The 27,654-nt window shown below is 34.9% G+C and overlaps 1 protein-coding gene across 1 annotated transcript; it reads right to left on the reverse strand.

Moving 5' to 3' along the window:
• Positions 1-7,028: 7,028 nt before the first annotated feature.
• Positions 7,029-16,340, reverse strand: LOC128206288 (uncharacterized). The gene is made up of 6 exons (XM_052908654.1): positions 16,223-16,340; positions 13,096-13,671; positions 11,473-11,509; positions 10,653-10,739; positions 9,237-9,272; positions 7,029-7,920 (listed from the first exon to the last, which is right to left on the reverse strand). Exons 1-6 carry the CDS (start codon positions 16,289-16,291, stop codon positions 7,259-7,261), a joined length of 1,467 nt encoding a protein of 488 aa, XP_052764614.1. The 5' UTR covers positions 16,292-16,340; the 3' UTR covers positions 7,029-7,258.
• Between the last annotated feature and the right edge of the window lie 11,314 nt (positions 16,341-27,654).

Genomic DNA, 27,654 nt, shown 5'->3' on the forward strand with positions numbered 1-27,654 from the left:
TTTCTCTGTATTCATCAAATAATTCAATATAAAGCGCGAGCTGTTTTCAAGAGTGTAGAAAAACACGCGTTGGAAATTTAGGATTGGACATGATTCTGACTTTTACGTCATTTATCAATTAACCCATGACTTAAGCAAATGATTTAATACCGTATACCGTGTCTTATTATATGCAATTGAAATCCCAGTTACAGAAATATAACGATGGTTCTGTAAAGAGCCATAATACTAAGATAATCAACACTTTTTTCGTACTACTCTTCGATAACAAATATTTGCTTGGATTACGGTTATCTACATCCAGCTGTAGATAGTTTTCCAAAAGACGGATCTTTGTCAAGTGAAATGTAAACAAGAATGCGTCAGATTATTTCTCCAATATTATTAATTCGATATTCTCTCCAGTGTTTTATAGAGCTTTATCAGTGGCATACAGATGATATTTCACTGTTTCGAACAATAAATTTGCTTTTTTTCAATTGTAATTTGAATTTTAGCCCGCTCTCATGCCTAAATCAAACGTGAAAACGCAAAAGGCTTGTAAACAATTTCTCCCACCTCAGATAAGTAGATCCAATAATTTAACCATGCTAGAAATTCTTATCTTGCCCACGGGCGAAGATAAAATGCCCGTATGGAACTCCTTTTTAATGGTCACCACATTGTAATTACCTCCCTTGTTGAAGACTGTCGTCTGTAGCATCATGGAAACTTTGTCTTGTGGCAATATTTAGAACGCTAATTAATTATTTATCGCTTCAAATGTCACCATAAAAACGTTTTCAGGCACCTTTCAAGAAATAATGCTTCACTCTCATTAGAACTATTTAAAGACCGATTTGACTATTAACATAATCTGAATCACTGCGCGCATATCCATGACAACCACGAATGATCGCATATCCATACGCAATTATATTTACTAAGCACAAAAGAGTTCCAGCAAAAAATACATTTTTACTTAATTTTGTTTAACTGAGGTGGGAGAAAATGCCTCTGCCATAGCCGCTCGTGTAAGATAGATTCATTCCGAACCTCGCGCAGAGTGTTTTGCTGAAACTCGGTAAACCTCGTTTCCGAAAAACACCCTACGCTCGGGTCGGAATGAACCTATACTTATAATCATCGAAGTCATAACGTTTGCTTTTATTTTGGGCGCTTTTTTGAAAAACTAAATAAATGGTAATATTCTTTTGAGGCAGAACAAAATAAAAAAAAATAATATTTTTTTAAATATTAAAATGAAAGAAATATTAAAGGTATTGAATTTCGATGTAAGATGAACATTATAATGACACTTATGTGATAAGTCAGTGGAATACATTTTGAACTTATACCGAACTCCAGAAATAATCTTGTTTGTTATCAACTTGTGTTTTTATTTCTATTTGCCGCGTTGCTAGTTCCTTCAAGTTTTTGCGATTTTGGTTTTACTTAAAACTAGTTCATCAGTCTATACGATTTTTTTTTCATTATCTTCAAGTTAAAGCTGCCCCGATGATGGCTAAAGTCTTAATAGTGCTATAGTTGATAAGTATTTAGATTGAACATCCATTATAATATGTTAAACCCGTGTGATATGCCATGTGAACCCCGTGCAATAACCCGTGGTAATATGGCTCACTTTGCTGAAATCTAATATTGAAGGTCATTCTATCCATTTTAGGCATAAGATAAAAAGAAAGTTTGTTTGTTTCAGTTTAAGATCGCAATAAAATTTACCTCGTATGGAACAATGATTGTTTTTAAAATGACATCACGACATAATGTTTCTTACGAAAATCCCCCCCCCCCAAAAAAAAAACGCATATAAAATTGCCATTTTCCTTAATTTTAGTTTAAAAGAAACATAAAATATGTTGAATTTCAGTTAAAAATGAAAACATTATTTCACTCGTGTGATCGCTCGGTAAAGTATGTGTCATATGTCTCTCTTTGACTGTCTTGCATGCATTAACGGTGTGCCTCAAAACAGGGTCGCCGTTGTTTAATGACGTCATTTGTCTCTCTTTGACTGTCTTGCATGCATTAACGGTGTGCCTCTAAACAGGGTCGCCGTTGTTAAATGACGTCATTTGTCTCTCTTTGACTGTCTTTCAGGCATTAACGGTGTGCCTCTAAACAGGGTCGCCGTTGTTTAATGACGTCATTTGTCTCTCTTTGACTGTCTTGCTTGCATTAACGGTGTGCCTCTTAACAGGGTCGCCGTTGTTTAATGACGTCATTTGTCTCTCTTTGACTGTCTTGCATGCATTAACGGTGTGCCTCTAAACAGGGTCGCCGTTGTTTAATGACGTCATTTGTCTCTCTTTGACTGTCTTGCATGCATTAACGCTGTGCCTCAAAACAGGGTCGCCGTTGTTTAATGACGTCATTTGTCTCTCTTTGACTGTCTTGCATGCATTAACGGTGTGCCTCTAAACAGGGTCGCCGTTGTTTAATGACGTCATTTGTCTCTCTTTGACTGTCTTGCATGCATTAACGGTGTGCCTCTAAACAGGGTCGCCGTTGTTTAATGACGTCATTTGTCTCTCTTTGACTGTCTTGCATGCATTAACCTTTTTTCCTCTTAACAGTTTGTTTGTTTTAGTGACGTCATGCGTCTCTCGTTAAAGCTGCACTATCACAGATTGAACGTTTTTTGTCTTGGAACCAGCAAATTTTTGCGAACATCAATTGAAATCAGTTATATAAGACTGCTGACAAAGATTTAGATCGCAGATTTTTATATTTAAGTTAGAAAAATGATGTTTTATGCATTTTTTTAAACCGTAAGTAACGGTTTAAGCTTTAAACGGTTCAGAAATCAACTTTGAACCTCTAAACAGTGTCTTTGTTTTAAGTGACGTCATGCGTCTCTATGCTATATGCCTCTTTTTGAGTGTCATTCATGCATTAACATTGTGCCACTAAACAGGATATTCGTTAAAGGTTGGCTTCTGGGCTGGTCAGTGTTATGTCTATCATAGTATTGGTTGAGAGATCTTGGAAAATATTTCAGGTAAAACATTTGAACAGCAGTTTAATCACCTGTAGAAGGTTACCGTTCAAAAATACGCCTTCGCGTAATACCAGCCGCAACAAGACGAATTTTGATGCAAGACATCAAAGACGCGGCTGAATATGTTTAAGCGTTAATATATATGTTTGTTATCATAATGACAGTAAACACACGTTTAAATATTCTAACAATTGTTAACATTCCGAATAAATACGGACATAGCCGAACTATGACGGTTTAATCAACTTTCTAGATCGTAGTTACTCGGTCGTCTCCGGCAAATACGGACATAGCCGAACTATGACGGTTTAATCAACTTTCTATATCGTAGTTACTCGGTCGTCTCCGGCATGCGTAAATTATTTAGACTGATACCTTGCATTATCACCGATAAAATTATTGGTGTCGGGTCGATTCGGCCGAGATATCATTTCGGCCTGATCCTTTTCGGCCTACTTTTATTCATTAATGTTTGTTTTAAATCGTGTGAATTACGCTTTGAACTTTCATTTTATATCAGTTAAATTTAAATTGTGTTAATTTCGTTATTGCAACTTATATCTGTTAGTAAAATCGTGTGAATTAAGCTTTGTACTTCCATTTTATAGCATTTTAAATTTAAAATAGTCAATTAATGTCGTGTTAAAGCACTTATAGTTGATATCAAATGCATAATTTAAACTATTATTCACAATATGCCCGTAAATTCTCACATGCTTATTTACTACCACAGCGTATATATAAATCGTTTTCACAGAAAGTAAATTTCTAAAATAACGAACTCGTATGACCGGCGACCAGTCAATACAAAAACACTAGAATATTTTTTTTTATTTTCATGTTTTAAACATTAGGCTTATTCGTTTTATATGACGTTTTGGAAGTGTTACACGCATCAAAACGGTTATTGACGACAAATTTTAAGTAAAGTTGAATAAGAGCTGATATCATTAACAAATCTTCTTTCTATTTTTTCATAACTAAAATTTATCCGTATACACTTCCCCATTAACAATTGCAAACATGTATCCCCACAGGCCGCGTCTAACCAAAAAAACCTGTTTGCTAAAAATAGAAATTGGTTAAAACAACTTGAGGTCAAAGGGGCGTAATTCAACCTTTTGACTAAAAATGCAATAGACATAGCCACTCCCCTGATTAGCTTTCATTGGAAATGCGGTTACCACATTACCTCTGTCTGATCAAAACATCATTTATAGAAGAAGTGTTGCATTAATCGCAACCTATCGCAGCGTGTACGTGCTAGTTTATTACTGTTGGTCACACGATATTGTTTCGCATTGATAAGTAAATCCTTATCCATAGGAAATGTTAAAGAAGCTTATTTAAAGCTGCCCTTCTTATTTCCGTTAGAAAATTAATGTTTTATGGCTAAAACCTTTACTCACAGTTTAAGAACAATGCATAAAACATTATTTTTTGAACTTTCATATGGAATCTACGATCTGATTTTTTGTCAGCAGTCTTATATTACTAGTTTCCAAGCATTTTCGCATGAATTGCCTCGTTCCAAGACAAAAAACTAAAAAAAAAGTTGTGAAAACGTTCAATCTGTGGGATTGCAGCTTTAAGAGCCCTGTGTCAGTTTGTTTGAATATTGGACGACTGTTGGAAAACCTTACCATTTAAAAAAAATGTTTAACTGAATGATTTAAACAAATATAATCAAGTATTATTTGTAAATGTCATAACTTTAAAACATTTCAGTATATACACTGAGTGGGTTGCGGTAGAGTTTACGAATTGTATATTGAAAGGTAAGCACAATGGAAATTTGTTCAGTCTAAGCGAGTAATGTAGACCACAAATAAAATATAACGTGTTTTAAATATAGTTTTTTTCTATAATATGTCGCATAAAAATTAAAAAAGCCTCGCAAAGTTCGAAATACTCGAAAACAGTTCTGCATTTATATGATATTATATCAACGGGGCCAAATCAACCTAATCTCTAGACATTGCGCAAATATATCAACAGGTGTATAAATAACACAAATTTCGCGCAAATCGCGCACGGGTAAAGCCAATGGAAACAAATTACCACCGGTGATAAATAGTGTAATAGTAAACGTAATTTGAAAAAAAATGTTTCCCCAACACAAACGATCACCAATACCGACCGTGCCAAGAATGTAACCTCAACACAACCGGTCACCTTTACTGGCCGTGCCAAGCATGTAACCGCACCACACCCTGTCACCCTTACTGGCCGTGCCAAGTCTGTTTCCCCAACACACCCTGTCACCCTTACTGGCCGTGCCAAGTCAGTTTCCCCAACACACCAGGTCACCCTTACTGACCGTGCAAAGACTGTAACCCCCACACACCCGGTCACCCTAACCGACCGTGCAAAGACTGTTACCCCCACACACCCGGTCACCCTATTCGACCGTGCCAAGACTGTTACCTCCACACACCAGTTCACCCTAAACGACCGTGCCAAGACTGTTTCCCCCACACACCAGGTCACCCTAACTGACCGTACCAATACTGTTACCCCCACACACCAGTTCACCCTAACTGACCGTGCCAAGACTGTTACCCCCACACACCCGGTCACCCTAAACGACCGTGCCAAGACTGTTTCCCCCACACACCAGGCCACCCTAACCGACCGTGCCTATACTGTTACCCCAACACACCAGGTCACCCTATCTGACCGTGCCAAGACTGTTACCTCAGCACACTTAGTCACACTGACTGACCGTGCTAAGACTGTTACCCAAACACACCTGATGTCCTCACTGACCGTGCCAAGATTGTAGCCCCCACACACCCGGTCACCCTAACTGACCGTGCACATACTGTTACCCCCACTCACCAGGTCACCCAAACCGACCGTGCCAAGACTGTTACACCAACTCACCCTGTCGCCTTAACTGACCATGCCAAGAATGTAGCAAAAACATCAAATCTCCCTTACTGACTATACCAAGACTGTGTCCCAAACACATCCTGTCACCCTAACTGACCGTGCCAAGACTGTTTCCCCAATACACCCTGTCACCTTTACTGACCGTGCCAAGACTGTTACCAAAAACATCCGATCTCCCTTACTGACCGTACCAAGACAGTGTTCCCAACACACCCTGTCACCCCAACTGACCGTTATAAGACTGTTTCCCAAAGACACCCGGTCACCCTAACTGACCGTGCCAAAACTTTTACCAAAACATCAGATCTCCCTGACTGACCGCACCATGAATGAGTCCCCAACAAACCCTGTCACCTTAACTGACCGTTATAAGACTGTTTTCCCAAGATACCGGTCACCCTAACTGACCGTGCGAAGTCTTTTACCCAAACACAGCCGGTCACCCTTATTGGCCGTGCTAAGAATATTACCCCCACACCCTGTCACCCTAACTGACCGTGCCAATAGTGTAACCCCAACACACCCGGTCACCCTTACTGACCGTGCCAAGAATTTTACCCCAACACACCCGTTCACCCTTACTGACCGTAACAAGACTGTAACCCCATCACACCCTGTCATCCTAACTGACCGTGACGAGAATGTTACCACAACACACCCAGTCACCTAAACCAACCTTGGCAATACTGTAACCCAAACACACCCGATCACACTTACTGACCGTATCATTTCGGATACCCTTAATAAGCGGCGCCAACAACTTATCGTGCCAAGGCGGTCAGGTCACCCCAACATTTTGCCAATTACGATAGTTTTATGGTTGCGATGTTTGGTCGTTTTGTAGCGTTCTTTGTCTCTGTTTGCTGGTTGATCAGTTTTGACCCATGTGCCTTTAAATTGGATTCTGGTTGAGTTAAGGGTACTGTGCTGTCCGGAAGTATCAATTGTTTCATAATGTCCCTATGTCCCTATTCAATTGGAGAAGAATGAGTAGAAAATAAACACAAACTTAAAAATAAACACGATATGAGACAGCACATGTGGTTGGTGATGACATATCAGTTTAAATAAAACATTCATTACTATCTTACTTTTATAAGTCTCAAGTAAAAGATACGACAAGAATATCACATCTAAATATAACCGTTTTAATAAATGCCCATGTTAGTAAGTTTATTATAGTTAATTTATATTTTATATTTGCTGCATGTGCGTTTGCTACCCCAAAACTTGTGGTATACACACTATGTGAACTCTGAATAACAAATGACATTAATTATAGCAGACAATTATTGTTTGAAAACTAGATTCCAAACCAAACAAGAAAATTAAAATTTAATTTTAGGTGTCAATTTCTTCATGTCATATCTTGTCGTCTCTGCTAATCTTTTTAGGTTTTGCCGGCACTTCTGGTTTAGTTCTGCTTCTGGCAGTTGGCTTAGGCCGGTTGCCCTCTTTATTGGAAGTATTGAGACGATCAATATCGTCTATCTTTGGTTTTATGACATCCTTTTCGGTCGCATTTGTTGTGTTTCCATCAATTAAACCTATTTCAACGAATGCCGAATAGTTGCATTTGTTTTCAATCGTTCCTTCCTTGTTACATTTTGCCTCTGTTATTGTATGTACATGTTTGTCCTCTCCTTTTGCAGCTTCAGGTCGATTGTTACGTCCTTCCGCATTTTGGGGGATATTGACTGAATGTTCTGTTTCATCCTTTTCAATTGAATCTGCATTTTTACTTTGTGATTCCTCTGTAATTTTGAAATCACTTACAAAGTTTGATTTTTTGTCAACAATCGTAGATTCTTTTTGCATCATGTTAGCCATGTCGGTACAACCTTTCTTAAGGTCTGTTCTATTTTTCTCAGCTATTTCTTTCGGGTCCTCAACAGGTTCATAGTGGTCTGAAGAATAGTCTGTTGCTATACTTTGATGATCGTTATCGTCTTCAATTTCATCATATTCTCTTTCGATATGGTCAGCATCAAAATGCGTGTCTTCAGGTGGACTTCTCTTGTATACTGTTACGGAAAAGAAACATTCTTATTTAGGATCGGGGTCGGATACACAACTACTTTAGATTCTTAGTGACCCCATATTATTCTGGTATCAAAAAGGTTACTTGAGTAAGTTCTATTTGTGAAGAAAAAAAATCTTTATCGAAAAAAATGTATTTTTTTGTATCAATTGTTAAAGTACACAAACACTAGTCAATTAATGTTCGATTCCACTTGATATAAGGAGTTAATATAAAAACTCTTATAACTGTATGTATTTATACTGTACCTTCGTTTGTTTCTTTTACAGATTAATGATCAAATAACATTTCAATGATACCAAGCTTATGTGTGGTCACTTTGTATAGCAAGTTAACATAAAGGCTTACTGCTAGCGTATTGGTAGATTTCTTAATTCAGATAACCATCATAATTATATGAAGTATATATTTAGTTAAGGTCAGCATGATTCATTATTGCATTTGTTATTATTAAAGTTAGAACTAGAATTCCATGAATCGCCTGTCAGAAGGGCACATCGCAAAATAGCACTTTTAAATCAACGATTGCATCTTTCCCTCGCTTTTTTCGAGAAAAGCTTTAATAAATGAAAGTAAAAGATTTCAAATATGTTTGTTACAGTTTGGCGAGGTTATTCGCGCAAATTGTGCAATGCTTGGCAAAGAGATATACTTGGATCATGGTCCAAATTACCTGGCGTTGCCTTATAAAATAAACAAAGTGAATTCGGTGAAGTTTTCTAAGTCCGTAACTTGAAAACAAATACAGCGATCTGTGCTGTTACCAAAAATAAATTGCCACCACATTTCGTTATGGGTAAAAAAAGGAAATGGTTGATTACGACAGGACAGTGAAATTGAAATTGGCCAAATTTTGACAATTAAATGGTCATAACTGCAGAATGAATAATGTGATCTGGCTGTTGCCCTTACACATTGTAACCAAATACAGTAAAGATTGGATAACACACGTTCAAGTTTGACATTAGACAAAGTGAATTTGTTGCAAATTTGACGATTCAAGTTCCATAACCCTAGTGTCAATAGTAAGATCTGGTTAATAAATCAGATGCCAATAAATCATGGCTACCAAGTTTGGTCAACATTGGAAAACACATGCAAACACTCAATTGTGAAAATGCAAATGCCATGCCGCGGACAATGACGAGGGTGGCGACGAGGACTACGCCGCAGACATTGTAATCCCTATTTAGCTGTAAAGCTACGAAGCGGAAACATACATCAACAAGTTATTCAGTGATAAAAACGATAACTTGTATCACTTTGCTTTAGTTAATATATGTCCTTGTTAAATCTTACTTGGAGTTAGGTATTCCACTCGTTCATTCACTTTAGCTGAAAAAGACAAACTAATATAAAAGTAAATATTGAATTGGAGGTGAAGGATTTATGTTAAATAAAACTTATAGTATTCTATATCACAGAAATGATAACTACCTCCGCATCCCGCTTTCACATAATATGTGATCGAATGAATCAGGCAACTTTTAAAATTAAAATCTTAATAGAGATATTGAAGTCACTCTAATTGACCAGAAGTCAGATACAGAATACAACTCTCAGGTCAGTTATGTTTGACAAATTAACCATATCTCAGGAACTACTATACATATTGGTGATCAGTTGTACCAATTATCGTGGTAGCGTGATATTTCTTAAAAAAAACAGTAGCTTGCTCCTCAAAATCCAAAATAGACCATCTTCAAGGGAACGTTATTTGTGACGAGTATGCTATTTCTCACAATTTATTGCACTAGTATATTATCATCTCCTAACACAGTGATAATTTGAACCAAGAATCAGAGTGCTATTGTTGGTCCACAATCCCAGAAATAGACAAATAGCCAAAATAAACATATTCAAAGACACATTACTCTTCGGCAGAATGGTCTTGGTTCATAAAACATACGCGAGGCACTAGTATGCGAATGATTCTTGTAAATCTATGAAAGAGATTACACGTAGCTCCAAATACTTCGAACCAGCCCAAAAGGTAAAACTCATTCGCCTTTGATTTTAATGATAAAAACAAAAGCAAAACTAATAACTTTTGTATAGATAAGACATTTATTAGAGATAATTTGGCGCTTTTAACAGGGGAATTTGTGGACAGGTAGCTCTGCAAAATGCATTAAATTCTTCATACATCATCTTAAGCTTTGTGACGATTAGGCCGTTTCTCACGGACAAAATACCTCGTACTATAACCACATGGATGGATATTTATCAACTGTTGGAGCAGTTCGTTGGAAAAATCCAGATATAGCCAAATCGTAAAATAATATATTCAATGGCAAATAAGTCTAAGAGAGGATGGCCTTTGGAAAAATACGCCAGACACTAAAATGAGAGGGATACCTGTAAATATGTGGGAGAAGTAAGCTCCAAAACTTCAAACTAGCCCGAAGGGTAAAACTCATAATCAAGAGAACACACATTTTTAAGACGAGACGACATCGGGGTCACGAAAGTGACACTAGGCACCACTATTCATCATGGTTAAACAGTGTAACAAGAATCATACTTTTAGCTCTAAAACATAGGCTGAAGTTCGCGTCAAAAAATCTTCAATAAAGTGTAAACAAGAGTAAAAAATTTTTTCAAAGGACGCAACACTTATATTGACGTAGATCGCGTTACATACGCCATGCATTGTGGTGGAGGACCTATAAAACGTGAACAAGCCCCGTTAAGATTAACACTCAATATACGTACTCGTGTGTGTGCAGTCCACTTCCAGCTGTCTGTACGGCTCTCGTGTGCCCACTGTAGTATGTTCATCCTGGGACAGAGCTGTGTATCCTTTAAAATGAAATAAGGCATGAAGTTCATTGAATGCCGAAGGGCTTATCAGCTATCTTTTTTTCTTTTAGTAATCGATAGAAACGTTAAAGCGTTACAAGATGTTCAAATATGGCAATGTATTACTTAATTTTGACTAGATAAATATGGTTTTATTTTACCCATCTAATATTAACTCACTCAGTGGTACGGTATTGACAAGGAAGAACCTTTAAGCGCATTCATGTGAACCAACTAAGGACTATTCGGACAGCAAAGGCTACATACAACTAATTATATTCCATTTTATCAACATAATGTGCAAATGTTTTCTTATTTAAAGATGCATTCTAACTCCAAAATAAGATTTACTACAATTAATACTACTGTTTTAATATTCCAAAAAGGATGAATAAATGTCGAAAACAATTGTTCTTTTCAAGGAGACCGAGTTTAATTTGAAAGATATGTGCATAAAACTTGGTATTTCTACCTTATGTAAATATAGTACATCACAGAAAATATTTTAACACTCACCAATCATCTAATATTTTTGCGTGTTTTTGTTATTAGATACACGGTTACAAACTTTTCATCAGTAATAAATATTTTCGATAAATGCATCAGTTAGTAAGTAGTTATAGGTTTATCTGTCAAACTTGATGTTTGTTATACATGTGTATGTATTAATTTTGAATAGGAGTGTCATTTTTACAAATATTCAAACAACCATTGCCACTTTAAGAACACCTACCTAATTCCTGCTCCGGCTGTGGTTGTTTGATTGTTTTCTGAAAAGAAAAGTTTATTGCCAAAAAACGTTTTTTGTTGATCTATTTTATATGCTTAGAATTTATTCATTTATAATTCACTAATTTTGGAGCGATTATTTATTGACCGCCACATCATTTAGAAGAACCGACAGAACATTTTAATTAGCGAAACTACATGTTTCGCAATCGTTTTCCATACAAATTGTTTCATTAACTTAAGTTGAGTGCCCTTTTCTAGAATAGGTATTTCAGGTTTAAACTTTGCCTTCAATTCGAAGTACCACAGTGTGTGTATACCACGTGGTATATATTACGTCATATATGCTACGTCGGAAGGCAACCTTTTGCTCAAAATGAAGACTTTTAACAAAGAGCCCCGCCTTCGTTTTATTACCCGAGTTTGATTATGTGATCAGCTGCATCAAAGACTTCTACAAACCTGTTCCAAAATAATGTTTTGACAGTGCTCCGGCAGACGATTTTTATCGTGAAAAGGTTTGTCGAAGTGTTTTAAGAAACTAAACTCTAAATCAAGCTCTGGGAAAAGACAGAATACGGGGCCCCGTTAGCGGCGTAGACAGTACTATGTTTCATTTAAAATGGTGAACAATTAGTGAAATTATCTTTGCTTAAAGTCTTCACTCGAACCAAAATATTGCCTTCCGACGTAGCATTTATGACGCAATTTATCACGTGGTATACACACACTGTACCATGCCCTCCAACGTATCTTACCCTGTAACGTTTATCAATCAGTGACGGTAATCACCTTGGCATTAATCTCACCCGACGTTGCTTTCCCTGCAACGTAAACGACCTTGCACGTTTTATCACCTAATGTATCTAACCCTGTCACGTATATCACATTGCAATGTTTCTAACCCAGTAACGTAAAACACTTTGCAACTTGAACCACATTGCAGCGTTTCTTACCTAGTGTATCTAACCCTGTACCGTATACCACCTTACAGCCTTTTCGCCTTACAACTTACCTCACCCTGCGACGTATCTGACCTTTGCATCTTATCTTACCCTGCAATTATCTCACCCTAAAACATATCTTCCTGTAACTTATCCTGCAACATATCTCACCCTGTAAGTATCTTACCTTGCAAAGAATCTCATCCCCCACCCTGCAGAGTCCTTCCCCTTCAATATATTTTATCTGCAACGTATCCCACCCTGCAAAGTGTCTGGAACGTACATTTTTCATTAACGTATCGCACTCTGTGACACATATTACTCGGCAACTTCTCTCTTTCTGCAAGGTTTATAACCCCGCAATGTATCTTTACATGGAACATATCTCACCCTGCTACGTAAATTACCCTGCAACGTATGTAGATGCAACTTATCTTGCCCTGCAATTTATTTTACCCTGAAAGTAACCCATCCTGTAACGTATTTTACCCGTCAACGTATCTCAGCTTGAAACGTGTATTACCCGGCAACTTATGCAACGTATTTTAGCGTACAAGGTATCTACTTGCAACTTACCTCACTCAGCAACGTTTCTCACCCTGCAACGCACCTTTAAATCAAACTTACCTCACCCTGTAACGTATCTCACCCTGCAACATACCTTATCATTTAACGTATCTTACCCTTCGAAGACTTGACCTTCGCCTTCTAAGGATGCAGATGACTGCCACAACCATTGCAGCAATAACTATTGTTATAATGATAACCCAGATCACAGCAACAGAGACGCCAAACTGTTTTGTGGTCGATCCTTTGGCAGTTATTTGATCGCATTTGATAGTGGAATTTAGATTATCAGATTCTTTGACAACACCGGCGCAGTTCGTCACACACGTATCGTTTATCTCATATTTGCATGAAATGCATCCGTCAATGCCAGAGGAGTTGCAATTCAGGCAAGACTCGTGACATCTGGCACATAACCTTGTATCTTTGTCGTAGTATTCATCATTGGTACACTTCCGCCTGCAATTGATCTCAGTGATAGAAGCCTCTTCATTATCGTAAAAGATATAGTCATAGTAAAAGTCACGATCAAACCAGACGCATTCAAATCCACCCTCTTCCTCTATGACGTAATCAGTCGGACAGGGTTCGTCCCAGTCAAATACGTGGAGTTCATCATCACAGCGGTGGTCATGTACTTGACATGGGCAACACCGGAAGTCAGTCTCGAATGTTCGGCATTTGTTTAAAGCCTGAAGTACAAAAACGAAAAAAATGTAATATTTTTTGTAATACGTTAGTAATTTTATCATACATGTAATACTAAACCGTATTTTTATTTCATCTTTTTCTAACACAAATAATTCTATGTTTGAATAGGGTTAACATATCTTAAAACCTTTAAGATATGAAAGTATTTTCAGATAGATATTTAATGCATTTGTTTAATTACGAAAGCAAAGTTATGACACATTAACATTAGCTAAAGTGTCATGATGTGCTACAATGTGTATCAATTTCGGGGAAAATCCACATCAAAACTAGTATCGAAACACGGGGAGTTTGAGGTAGCATTCTATATAATAACATAATAACATTAAGATAGTTGTAACTGTCAATACATTTTTCATTCACAATTTCAATAATCATTACAGCAACAAGATATTTCAATTCAAGCTAAGTGCGGTGTTACTTCATTAAGTAGAAGTAACATAATTTGCAACACTGAGTTTAGTTGTAGGAACAAAATAGCCTTTAGGAAATTTTATCATTTTAAGTGCATTCAACTTAATGGGTGTGAAATGGTCTACATATAAAGTTTATTAATGGGACACCAAAACAACAGTTGAGAATGATATAAGGGTTAATATTTCTGAAAAAAGTCAAGAAAACATTTAATCAATGCAGTTAGTGTCATTTCCCCACCCATCGATTACACAATGGTGTTAAAATATAATTGATCTAAGCATTGTTTATTGCATGACGTTACATTATACAATATATGATAAAGAAAACAGCAAGGAAAAAGAATCAGTGCAATGTAACAAAGCTAACGTTCATATAAAAAGAACATGCAAAGGGATTGGGCCACGAATTCTTCCAACCATCAAAGCGACACATGAAACAGCAAAATATTTCATTGTCACATACATTTCAAAGCTGCACTGTCACAGATTTATCGTTTTGACTACTTTTCTATTCTTTGTCTTGGAACAAGCCAATGTATGCGAAAATGCATGTAAACTAGTCATATAATACTGCTGACAAAAAAGAAGATCACGGATTTTTATAATCAGGTTTAAAAATTGATGTTTTATGCATTTTTCTTTAACCGTTAGTAACGCTTTTAGCCATTAAAAATTAATTTTCGAACGGATATAAAAATATTGCTCATTCAAAGACAAAAATTAAAAAGTTATAAAAACGGTAAATCTGTTAGAATGCAGCTTTAAAACGTAATGTAATATTTAAAGCAACTAAGTAGTGTCCATATACATACGAATAAGAATAATGTATTCTATAATTATGAGAAAAATGTTCAAAATTATATATGGTGTAATACAATTATAAATAATACTTGAGAAATTAGAAATTAGGATATGTGTAAGAAATCGAATTGGGGAGAGAAATAGAGAAGTTAGTGGGGGATTGGTTGTGCTTACTGTGGAGTGGTAGGGAAAAAACTGTACTTTATATGATGATGTACATATGTAAATTTTATAACATTATCATCATTACAGAGATTTAAAGATCCGAAAACAAGTTTGTTAGTGCTCAGATATTAAACTTGTCTTGTTCTGAAAAGGGTATCTGCCTTTCGATTGTAAATAGTTAGTAGTTAAAGAAATAGTGTTGGCATTTTCTTCGGCATTACAGTGACCGCATAACGGAGAGTCTCTGAGGTGATTATGAACCAAGTATGAATTAAGCTCACTGCAGTTATTTACTATAGACGCATGATAAACCGACCAGCGGATTAATCATATTTAACTGAAACAAATGTATTGAATTGATACCAGTTCAATTTCCAGGGTACAGGGGAATGCTGATCTCTGAGAGTATGTTCTGGAACAGTGATTTGTTTGAAGCTGACTGTGTTGTTGGTAGATTTTTAACTTGTACAACAAATTTATTTTCTGCATAATTATTTTGTACCTAGGTTTATCCAAACTTTTATATTTATTATAGAATAATATATATAGGTTGCGGTTTTCTGCTTCCTCTATTTCCATATACGATGATTCAACATTTGCTATGAATGCGTAATGCATCCTTTTCAACTTTCATGATGTCGAACGATATTCAGCTTTTGTTGACTCTTTATGCTGATCGGTTTATTCGTATATCGTACCAGCGAAATCATGCATAGCAATATTCGTCTCAGCGCACGAAGGCATAGACAGTCTCTTTAGGGTAAGCGCATATTAATGTTATACCTATACGCTAGTTTACATCAGCTTAAACCACGTTCACGCTATGTACAATTTACAGTGACCTATATTTGGTTTAAGTCAATATTTTAAACTTGTTTCATATGAATGAAGTGTATTTTGCCTCTGCATGAAGTTAAGTATTCATTACGATAAGGTAAACCTTCTGTATTATATCCATTCGTTGCACATTTACTATTATTTCGTAACGTTTTCATGAAATATGTAACATGTCCGACAACTGGGGTAATTTCTATGAAGAGAAAGATAGCGTTAGTATATAATTGATCTTGTATAAAAACAAACATACAGTTTTAACGCAATTTGATATATTTTTAATGAATAAAATATTCTCCATTTTAAGAAGCCTTACCTCTGAAATAACGTCCATTTTAAATGCAATTGAACAAAACAAAATACACAAACCCCATAGCTTAAACATAATCGGTGTGAGTTGGTACGAAGCGCGGTATCACGAGCAATAGTTTAACATACCGGACGCGATAAAGTTATGCTGCGTAAAACGATATGGTTAATACGACAGTGTCAACTATGTTTGGTACGAAAAATGGTGATTTTTAAGTTAATATCAATATAAACTGGACAATTATTTAAACTGAAAAGCGATGCGGACCGGGTTTATGAAGTATTTTGGATAGGTTTGTATATTTATTAATTAATATGTGAAATATAGACACGCTAACACAATAAAACTGGGAATACTATAAGATATATCAAATACAACTTTATGTGCTTCAAAAGCTGAAAAGGGAGGTGAAAACATATATGTGTATGTACATTGATTACAAGCATATGTAATATAAATCAGGACATCATTAAATTATATAGTCTCATTGGCTTAGTAACTTAAAAGTTATTCCCATAATATAATCCATATATGGAAGTTTTAAAATAAACAATATTTGTATTGATTTTGAGAGAAATTTCTTAAGCATTGTTAAAGCATGTTCTAGAACATTCTAACTTAATATTTAAGGACAAATTTCTCTGATTATTGATCTTTTAGTGAAATTATTTTTTAAGACTGTACCATCAGCGCATAAGCATTTCCAATATCTTTGGTTTAATGATTAAAACTGTGAGGAGTTCATTCTCATTCTTTTGCTGAAATTAAAGTGAGTTTTGTTGGATTTAAATAGTGCCCATGGAGTGTTTTCAAAATTGCATGTGAACTTTATTATGTGGGCAGGAAAAATACCAGGAGCAGGCATATTTAATGTATATAGATTATTGTAAACTTATGGACTTTTAAATCATTCTTTATTCGAGGTATTTAAGATTTAGCATTTAAAATTAGAGATTAGTATTTTAAAGCAGTTAGTAAACAATATGTGTTGCTGCTTTCCTTTCTCTATTGCAATCGCAATTGGAACACCTATGAATCCGAAGTTTCCAGGAGATTGCCGAGATATTACGATTGTTGCGAGCGTTGGTCGTAACGGTACATTTTTTATATACATCACTTTTGTTAAATAGAATAATAATTTTTGTCAATATTTAATAGAATACAGGCCATTACGCTCTGTTGTACTTGTATGCTTTAAGGTTAATGCCGTTGATGGGGAAAGTGTATCTGGTAAGGCGTAAGAATGCATGTTTCAACCCGACAAATCAGCTTGTTTTATACTGATGTCACAGAGTCTTTTGACCTGTCTTTAAACATGTGTCTTTGTATCTGAAGCATCAATCAATCATTCCGTTATTTTTAATCTTGTCGTCATTCACCTTTACATTCGCATTCGCCTTCATTTCAATTTACTTTTTCATTTGAGTAAACTTCCCTAGTCTGTTATACTTTTTTTGTTTCGAAAGAAACAGTCTTGACCCATAGGGTTCACATTCGAAGGTCAATTGTTTTTAAATGTTTGGAATGTCCTTTTTTATTTATTGTTTCGTTTTGAGAAACATTGTGATTCTAAAGTAAACTATTCATCCGTTGTTACATGTCTCGATTTAAAAAGAAAAAGGAGTTGAGCAGATTTTGGCTAAGAGAGCGTTTGCAATAACTTTCGAAAAAATCTGCCGATAACATACGACCAGCTACGCGGAATCCGATTCGACGATCTCGAGACCCTACGTCGTCACGTGCAGACAATAATGTCTTCATTTGATAAACAATTGTTTCAAACTGTTAACACATCATGTGTCAGGAGACATGAACGTTGCATGCAAGCACATGGCCGCTATTTCGAGAAAGAGTAAACTGAATTGACGTTGACGTTATAAATTTTAACGTCGGGTTGCTCCACCATATCGTTGGTACATGTTTTTAATTTATTGTAACTTTTTTACTGATATATGTATGGAATCGAAATTTTAGAGTGATATGATATAATAGATGTAGTAAATCCGTACTTAGTTTCATTATAATACAATGAGCCTTTCAAAAGGAATGCGTTCAGTCCGGGAACTTTCCGAACATACCTGGTGTATATATGTGTGTTTTTATATGAAAAGACCAATTTATCAATTGTATGTAGTTTCTTACTGATATATGTTCACAGATAAGTATTTTTTATCAATAGAATTATGAACACTGGAAAACAAATTAACATCCTGGGAACAAAAATGAAAATTCCTTCTTTAAAATAGAAGCAATCACCACACAGCCGAATTGAATGGTTTATGAGGTAGTTTTGAATAGTTTGATACAAAATTTTAAAATGAATTTTGTAGACAAATTCGAATGTTTTTCAGCCAAATCTTCGTCGTAAATTTTACCGTAAACACCGTAAACACATACACCTGTTCAAAAGATAAACTATTACATGTTGAAACTTTATATGTTTTGTCCTGTTATCCAATGGTCTAAGATTAAAAATTTTCTTTAAGAAGCAAAGTTGTTGTTAATTAACGTTTAACGTGATTATCATATTTCCGAGTCGTGCTTGATCTGATAAGTTAGATTAGATTTTATCAGAAGTTGTTAACTTCCTGTTATTGCAAGTGTTGATGTAAAACCCTGTGTAGGCTGTTGGGTTGACATAACGTGAAAGGCTAATCGTTTTGTAACGACTTATCAAAATAACCAGTCGACGGTTGTCAATTAAACAATCGGATGACTTAAAGTAGGATTTTATTTTGTTTACAGTGACACTCTTATTCAAAATCAGTACATACACATGTATAACAAACCATGAATTTGGAGTGATACACGTTTAACTACTGACTAAATTATGCATTTATTGACAATTAAACTTGATGATAATAGGATTTTAATTGTGTTTTTAATACCTGAAAACGCAAAAGAATTAAATGATTGGTGAGTGCTAAAATATTTACTGTGATCTACTTTAGTCTCACAAAGTAGAAATACCATGTTTTTTGCACCTTTCTTTCAAATTAAACTCGGGATCCTTCATAACAACCATTGTTTTCAACATTTATTCAACCTGTTTGGTATATCAAAACAATTGTATTAATTGTGGTAAATCTTATTTGGTAATAAGAGTGCATCTTTAATAGAAGGTACCATGTGTTTGCCTTATTCAAAAGATGTTTGAAAATAAGGCACCTTACATACTCGTAAACATTTGTTATTGTCCTGATCTGACATAAGGAATAACTTTGACCATTTGAAAACAAATACTCACATATACCATATGTGAGGAAATGACCTAAACAATACAGCCCAGCATTTCTGTCCAGATTGTGAACACTTGTTTGCGACAAATGTGTAAAATTACACGGCGAGATTTTCAAGAAGAAAACTGTATATGATGTGGCGATTTTCAGAAGTGGGCAGGGTCCTCCATGGACAGTTATAATCAACCTGGCAACAAGCTGGAGGTCCACTGTGATGACCACCAGGAATTGGCCCTACACCTGATTCTTTTTTCTTGAATTTATTATCTCATAACATTTATAAAGAGTTTTGGTAAAAGAGTTCAATTAAATTTGTTAAAGGGCTAGAAGTTACCTTAAGTAAATACTATATCTATGTTTTTTTTGCATATTTCATGACTTTAACACACAATTTATTAAAACTATTAAGAAAATAAAAATGTAACAAACCACAATTTATTTCCTTTCTAATTAGAGAGTTATTAGTTATTAGTTGAGTGAGAACGTGAGAGTTTTCGAGAAAATGTGGCCAGTTATTTACCCAACCTTCCATCAATGCAATTTAAAGAAAATCAGTATTTGTGTGCTTTAAATATATGTATGACTTATTTTAAGAATAATGGCATAGATAGTGAATTTGAATGTAATTTCGTTATTTCACATTCATTGTAATTGGTATGGATTTTATCTGATTTTTAAGTAAAATATTATGCCTTTATCACGTAATGATAACATGATAAATATGTTGTAACAATTGTAGTGCATCCATTCCGTTTAATAGTATTTTTGACAAACTTATAAAATAACAAAGCAATATGTACTTGAAGTTGATCATCTTTGTTATATGCCTTATAATTATATAAATCCTGATTTATTGAAAAAATACTAGTTCAATTTGTGTGGTTTTATCCATTCTAGAAAAAGTATGACCACTATTTATAACTGCAAATGATATTTATTCATTTATTAAAAGTATAAATCTATGTTTGTTTACATGAAATTTGGATGTGAATTTCAAGAAACGAGTGAAATCAATTGTTATGAAGTGTTATTTTTGTTTTCATGAAGTTACTGTATTCAGAAATGACTTGTTAAGACAGTTGCTGAAGAAAGACAGTATTTTCCGGTGGGACCCGGAACATGATATTGTCTGCAACAAAATGAAGAGAGTAATAATTCAAAACCCTGGACAGGTACGCTCTTACGATCCAGTCATTGATGTTGAACCAAGACGCATTGCTTCAGTTCGCATTCATGTTGAAAGATCTATCAAAAGGCTTAAATATAACCGTCTTACGTATACTTAAATAACGTAATATTTGTCACACAATAGACATCAAAATTCGGATGCTTTCTGCCCTATACATCAAACATGAAATAGCTGAGAACTAAGTCCTTTCGCCTACGTCTTTGAAAGATTTGTGTAACTCCGCTTCATTAGTATAACTCATATATAAAATTGAATATATGTGTTTATAAATGCATATGCAATATAATTGAGTTGGAAAACTTAAATTCATTAAATTGCTGTGAAGAGGACTTTGTGGTTTTCTTTGTATGGACTGGTTGCAAGTTATGGCTCCTTTTGGTTGTCTATTATCCCTGACTGAATACCTGCTGCCCTGTTGTACCTTCAAACCATGAGCGATTATATACTCCTGCACTTTCAGAATACTAGTAACAAGTTGATTTTGCGGTTTACTTGGGTGCTCGTCGAAGATTATTGAAAGTGACCGGACAAGGGGAGATTGTTGAGTATACGGTGTCGAATGACGTTGTACCGAGGACAGGATAAAAGAAAATGATGTATTGTTTCTGAGTGATTTCTGTAATGAAAACTCAGTCACACTTAGTGAAGGAAGGTGTGCAAATGCTATGAAGACAGCAGTTTCTTGTTTTCGACTTGGCCATTGAATTGTAATGGAATATACCTCTTGATCTTTGATTTCAAAATAAAGGCACTTAATAAGCAGTTTAACAGGGATTAAATCGCCCATCAATGTTGATGTTCCCAGCGTCGTCTTCTTGCCTGTTTACATATTTGCAACAAAATTGAAGCACCTAATGTGCTCAAAGACTGGGGAAATAAAATAATTGTTGTCGAGACTGATTTAAATGACTTAAAGTAATGAAGAGGAAAATGCAAGAAATGTGTGCTATGCACTAGCAATTTGTGCTATGCAGGTGGAGATGTTGTAATGATGTCATTGTAAGTATTTTTTAACGAGTGGATGATGTTAAGATTATTATTTTTGTAATTCGGTATATGTTGTAACAACTTCTTTCATCTTTTACTACTGCTTTTAAACCATGTATCATTTACAGCTTACTACTTGCAACATATTTTGACAGAATGTAAGTGAATAACACTAATTGTTTTTAAAATTCAAAGACCTATCGTCTTTACAACATATTTTGTAACAGTATAATACACTTAAACACACATATTCAATAAAAAACACACATGTTCTTACACATAACAAACATCCACAGTTATAGCTTATAAGTCATATTCGGTATATACGTTATATTAACTGATGTGAACATCATCTCGCAATCACCACTTCAATTTTTGCGTCATCAATATCAGTCTCGACATCCACTGTTTCATTTCCCCAGTCTCTGTACTTCCAGTGCTTTGATAATTGAGGTTATAGTTTATGTATCATTTAAACGATTACATTTCAAGAGATAGACAAAGACCGAAGGAGTAAGTTCGGTAACTCTATTGTTTAAACATAGGTTAGTAGATAATACGGGATGACTTCAAGGCCAAATATATGAATCGTTTCAGTCATGATGGTGAACACACGTATTTCGATCTGATTTGATTGCTTGAAGGGATGAACTATATGTACTGTATGACACCGTCCTATATGTGGTGGACCTTTAGGCTAGTGGTTAGACGATTAACTGCCCACCCAGTGGTCGCAGGTTCAATCCAACGCCATACAACAAACATACAAAACGTACTCCGGATTGGACCTTCAAAAGGGGATCCACTGTGACTTTGCAATACATTGACGCAAGTTAAAGAACCAGCTTAGTTCTAAGTAGGGTTTAGATTTTGTGTGTAAAATTTGCCCCTTAATTTAACAAGTGAGACTGAAACTTTGGGGCTGACGCCTATTGATAGGCCAGTGTCGACTTTAAGTTAGCTGACATCACTATGCAGGTTTAATATGTTCTTTTATCTGAATTTTAACATATTTTAGCTGTCGACACTTCCATTATATTTACCGATTAAATATTTCCACATGTAGTTCTAATGCATTTTGAAGAGTCCATTAAACATATCATAAAATATTTTGCCCCAGAATATTCACCCTCGTTTCATACATTCCATTATCATGTCTTGTCTGTACTTACAATCGAAATATACTGTTGAAACTATTTAGAGGTAGACACTTCAGTAAGTATTCAATCATTTGTAATACCAACAGACACTATTTTTAAGGATTGGTGCAATATGTTTTACCTGTACTCTTTTTTGGTGTCTGAAGATAACACTTAACGTTTTTTGATTCATAACTCTGCTGGTAATATTTTCAGAAAATATCACAGTGTAGTTTTTGTATTCAAAATAAAAAAGATAACTTCAATGTTTTGCGTCATCCAGGTGAACCTTGTACAAGTTCAAAATGGCATGTTCAAAGTTTGCAGGAAATAGACTCATGCGAGTGTCAGCGAAGCTACAAACACAAAATTAAATTTCTCAAACAACTTCAAAGGTATGCAACGGTAACCTGCACACGTACGCGTATCTATAAAAAATATCCGTATGAACAAACGCTTTTCTGTACCAGTTATCGAATGTTGTTAAAAAACCGTCTATATTATTTGGACTTCTTGTTGTTTCGTGTTGTTAAAATTGACAATACGATGATGTGAAACACGACATGTATGTGCTCCTGTACAATAACGTTCACTCACATATGGACGCTGATGTTGATAGTCGTTTAAGAATGTACCCCTCTGAATAAATTAAATGAACTGCATGAAGAGGAATGTGAGATGTACAACAGGGTCCGTATTCGAGAAGCATCTTAATTAGATTTTAAGTATTTTCAATAACTTATAAAAATCAAATATCTTTGTGAAATCATTTTAGAAATTAAAGTTGTATTCATTTTTTATCTAAATTTAACCTCAAACAACGTATATGTTTAAAGTCCCAGTCCAAGAATCTTTCGGTTATGTAAACCTATCTAAATGATTGTATATCCAAATGACATCTTTAAACCGTTTTGACATTTTAGCCCTCAGATTGATAAAAATAAAAGACATGTTACCGAACGACTAGTTCTAACATTGCACACACAATGTTACGAACTATATTGCTTTATATACAATTAATTTTAAATTTAACCTTAGAAATTATAGAATCAAATATCTTTATTAACAAAATTATCATTCTTACACTGTTTTTTTTCATGTTTTTTTTTCATGAAAGCAAAATTATATTCAATTAAAGTAAGGGAGGTAATAAGACAAGGTTACGTAAAGTTCCTACATAGCCTCATTCATACAGTTACGTAAAGTTCCTACATAGCCTCATTCATACAGTTACGTAAAGTTCATACATAGCCTCATTCATACAGTTACGTAATGTTCCTACATAGCCTCATTCATACAGTTACGTAAAGTTTCTTCATAGCCTCATTCATACAGTTACGTAAAGTTCCTACATAGCCTCATTCATACAGTTACGTAAAGTTCCTACATAGCCTCATTCATACAGTTACGTAAAGTTCCTACATAGCCTCATTCATACAGTTACGTAAAGTTCCTACATAGCCTCATTCATACAGTTACGAAAAGTTCCTACATAGCCTCATTCATACAGTTACGTAAAGTTTCTACATAGCCTCATTCATACAGTTACGAAAAGTTCCTACATAGCCTCATTCATACAGTTACGTAAAGTTCCTACATAGCCTCATTCATACAGTTACGTAAAGTTCCTACATAGCCTCATTCATACAGTTACGTAAAGTTCATACATAGCCTCATTCATACAGTTACGTAAAGTTCATACATAGCCTCATTCATACAGTTACGTAAAGTTCCTACATAGCCTCATTCATACAGTTACGTAAAGTTCCTACATAGCCTCATTCATACAGTTACGTAAAGTTCCTACATAGCCTCATTCATACAGTTACGTAAAGTTCCTACATAGCCTCATTCATACAGTTACGTAAAGTTCATACATAGCCTCATTCATACAGTTACGTAAAGTTCCTACATAGCCTCATTCATACAGTTACGTAAAGTTCATACATAGCCTCATTCATACAGTTACGTAAAGTTCCTACATAGCCTCACTCATACAGTTACGTAAAGTTCCTACATAGCCTCATGCATACAGTTATACTTAATGAATTCTCATTGAATTCTAAAATTTATCCATATATTAAATCTTTTCTCTGAAACTTTTTTCGAGATTTGATGAATTTAGTATTCAGGTTTGTAAACCAATATATAAGACACCCGTAGCCTATGAGTTTGCGGAAAAGTTATTAGATATCCATTAACACATGTGTCTACAGGTTTGTATTTACGGTATTTAAATACGATTTTTTTGTATCTTGATGTTTCTTATATCTATTTTTTTTCACCAAACATATTCAATAAAAAAAATCAATAATAATGTTGGGTGGTCCATTTTGATGACGTGAACTTCCAAGGTACAATATAGAAACCTATTCCAAAACTTTTCACATGACGTCAATAAAGGTATGTTTGTTTCAGTGACCACCGAAAGTTAAACGTTCACGAGTGGCTTAGTCGCGAGTTTAGCTGTGAACATATGGAATTCACGATTTTAAATAAATGGGAAGGTCCTAAACATGTTCCTTATATTTATATACGAAGTATTTTGATGGTTCGAAATTGCAATTACCAGGAGAGGCACAAATCATAACTTGCCAAAATTGTTGAGAGAAAAACACAATTCGTTAAGTGTTGTTATTGAGATAGTCACCACTTATAGATCAAAAAGATAGATCAAAGAGATTCCCCAAATAACTGAATGGTGCTTGTATATTTGCAAGTTGTGCTGTAACATTGGCATACGCATGGCATTGATATCAATTATATCTCACTGATAAAGTGTGATAAACCGCCGGACAAAGTTATTGGCACTCTATTATTTTATCGGTTAATATATAAACGCAGAGATTATACTTCTCATTAATTGTACGTAGACCGATTTCGACGAATTCATTAAACACAATATGTGACGTCGTCAGCGAAAATGAGTCCTGTTGAGGTAATCACGTTACCGAGATAAAGCGAGATTAAAAAAACACGTTTTCTGAGCAATTATATTTACTTATCTTTCCATTTCCTTCATTGTTTTCGCCATTTTATAACAAATAGTGGTATCGCGAAATTTGTCTTCAATCAATCAATTTTAAAGATATCAGCTTAAAACTTCAGGACTTTATTTCTGAAACATAGCACATTCAGAAAATGTAAAAACCTGAAAATGTCATTTTTCCTCATTAGGACCCATTTTCGCAGACTTGGTCACATATAAGAAAGATTCCAACCTTAAATATCTGTAAATATATAGCGAGAAACATCGGCTTGCCAAAATTAAACACTTACATATACATTGCACTCGATTAGAGTTTCTGTTACGTTTATTAAATTATACTTTAAAAATAAACTTGTGCTACTCCATCCTACTTATAATAATATGGCTCATACACTTGGTTACAAATTCCTGGAAAATATCATCATTCCTAGGTTTTCTCTTATGACTAATATCTTAATCGATTTAACCGGATACAGAATTGCAATATTTCAAATTCAGTTCTTACAAATAACACATTATGCTGATTAAATGCTGTCAGAAATTGGCTGAACTCCGCATTTCATTTAATCGCAAGCTGTGTTGCAAAAGCCAGAGACTCTTTCTGTGTCAAGTAAAATGTTGTTGCATGGCTGTTATGAGCTTTTAATGAGTTCGCTTATCAGTTTTCCGTAAGTCTACTGTCTGCATTTAACAACGGTATCTTAAAAACACTTAAAACGGAACGTAAAGGATATGTTGTTTTCATTAAGAATATAATGCCTGTATTTATAAATAAATGCAAGATTGTAAAATTTTGACAACATGTTTTATTTTTTGTCCTGGAATACGCGAACATGCATGGAAACTAGTGATTTTCATATTTTAGTTCAAAAATTGACGTTTTTATGCATTTTTCTAAAACCTTAAGTTACGCTTTTAGCCATTAAACATTAATTTTCGAACGGAAATATGAAAATCTGCGATTTGATCTTTTGTCAGCAGTCTTATATCACTGGTTGCCATGTAATAACGCAAAAATGGGCTCATTTCAAGAAAAAAGACAAGAAAAGTTGTCAAAACGGTAAATCTGAGAGAGTGCAGCTTCAAAGGCAGAAGGATGATGGCAAAACAAACCCTTAACAAGAGATACAGCGCTACAATACCAAACATATTGCACAAGAGTTGTATCTTTATATTCACACAAAAATAATCAATATATCCATTGAATCACCTGGGTTTTAAAACCACTTAGCAGCACTTAATCTGCTGAAATATAACCGCCGATTACCTGTTTCTGTCTTCGTCAGATGTTTTTAATAAATTATTTTGCAAATTAAATATGTCTTGACGTCTTGATAACTCAAACAGCCATTTAATTGAGTTTAAAAATACTAAATGCGTCAATTAATTTACGCACTACATACTTATAAATCGGATAGTTCCAAAGTTTTAGGGGGGAAAACGCATTCTCTCATTATTTAACGGTTAATTGATGTTTTATGAGGATTGCTTTGGTTTTACAGAAATGCAAACTTGTAGAGGACTGCCAAGGTTTTACTAATCGATTGGAAAAGATTGGCTTTTTTAAGAGGCGAAACTAGCTGCTGTATTTTGTTACGTACACGCACATTCTATCCGCAACTCGGAACATATTTTGGCGGCTGTTTTCAGATTGATCGTTACGGTTCTCAGGTATTTCATTTCATATCCGAATAAAATCAAGCATATATGCCTTATAAATTAATTAAAGATTCTAGTATTAATGTTTGTCCACTACTTAATACCTGCCTTTTCTCAAATTAAATGATATAAACAATACACTGAATAACTTCTCCAAGTTTTTAGAGCAAATGTTTTATAACAAGAACGGACCTCCCCCTTGATACCAAAGGAGTAATAACTCGGTAAATTTGGTG

Source organism: Mya arenaria, chromosome 10, assembly GCF_026914265.1.
Source record: "Mya arenaria isolate MELC-2E11 chromosome 10, ASM2691426v1".
In the NCBI taxonomy this organism is placed as follows: domain Eukaryota; kingdom Metazoa; phylum Mollusca; class Bivalvia; order Myida; family Myidae; genus Mya; species Mya arenaria.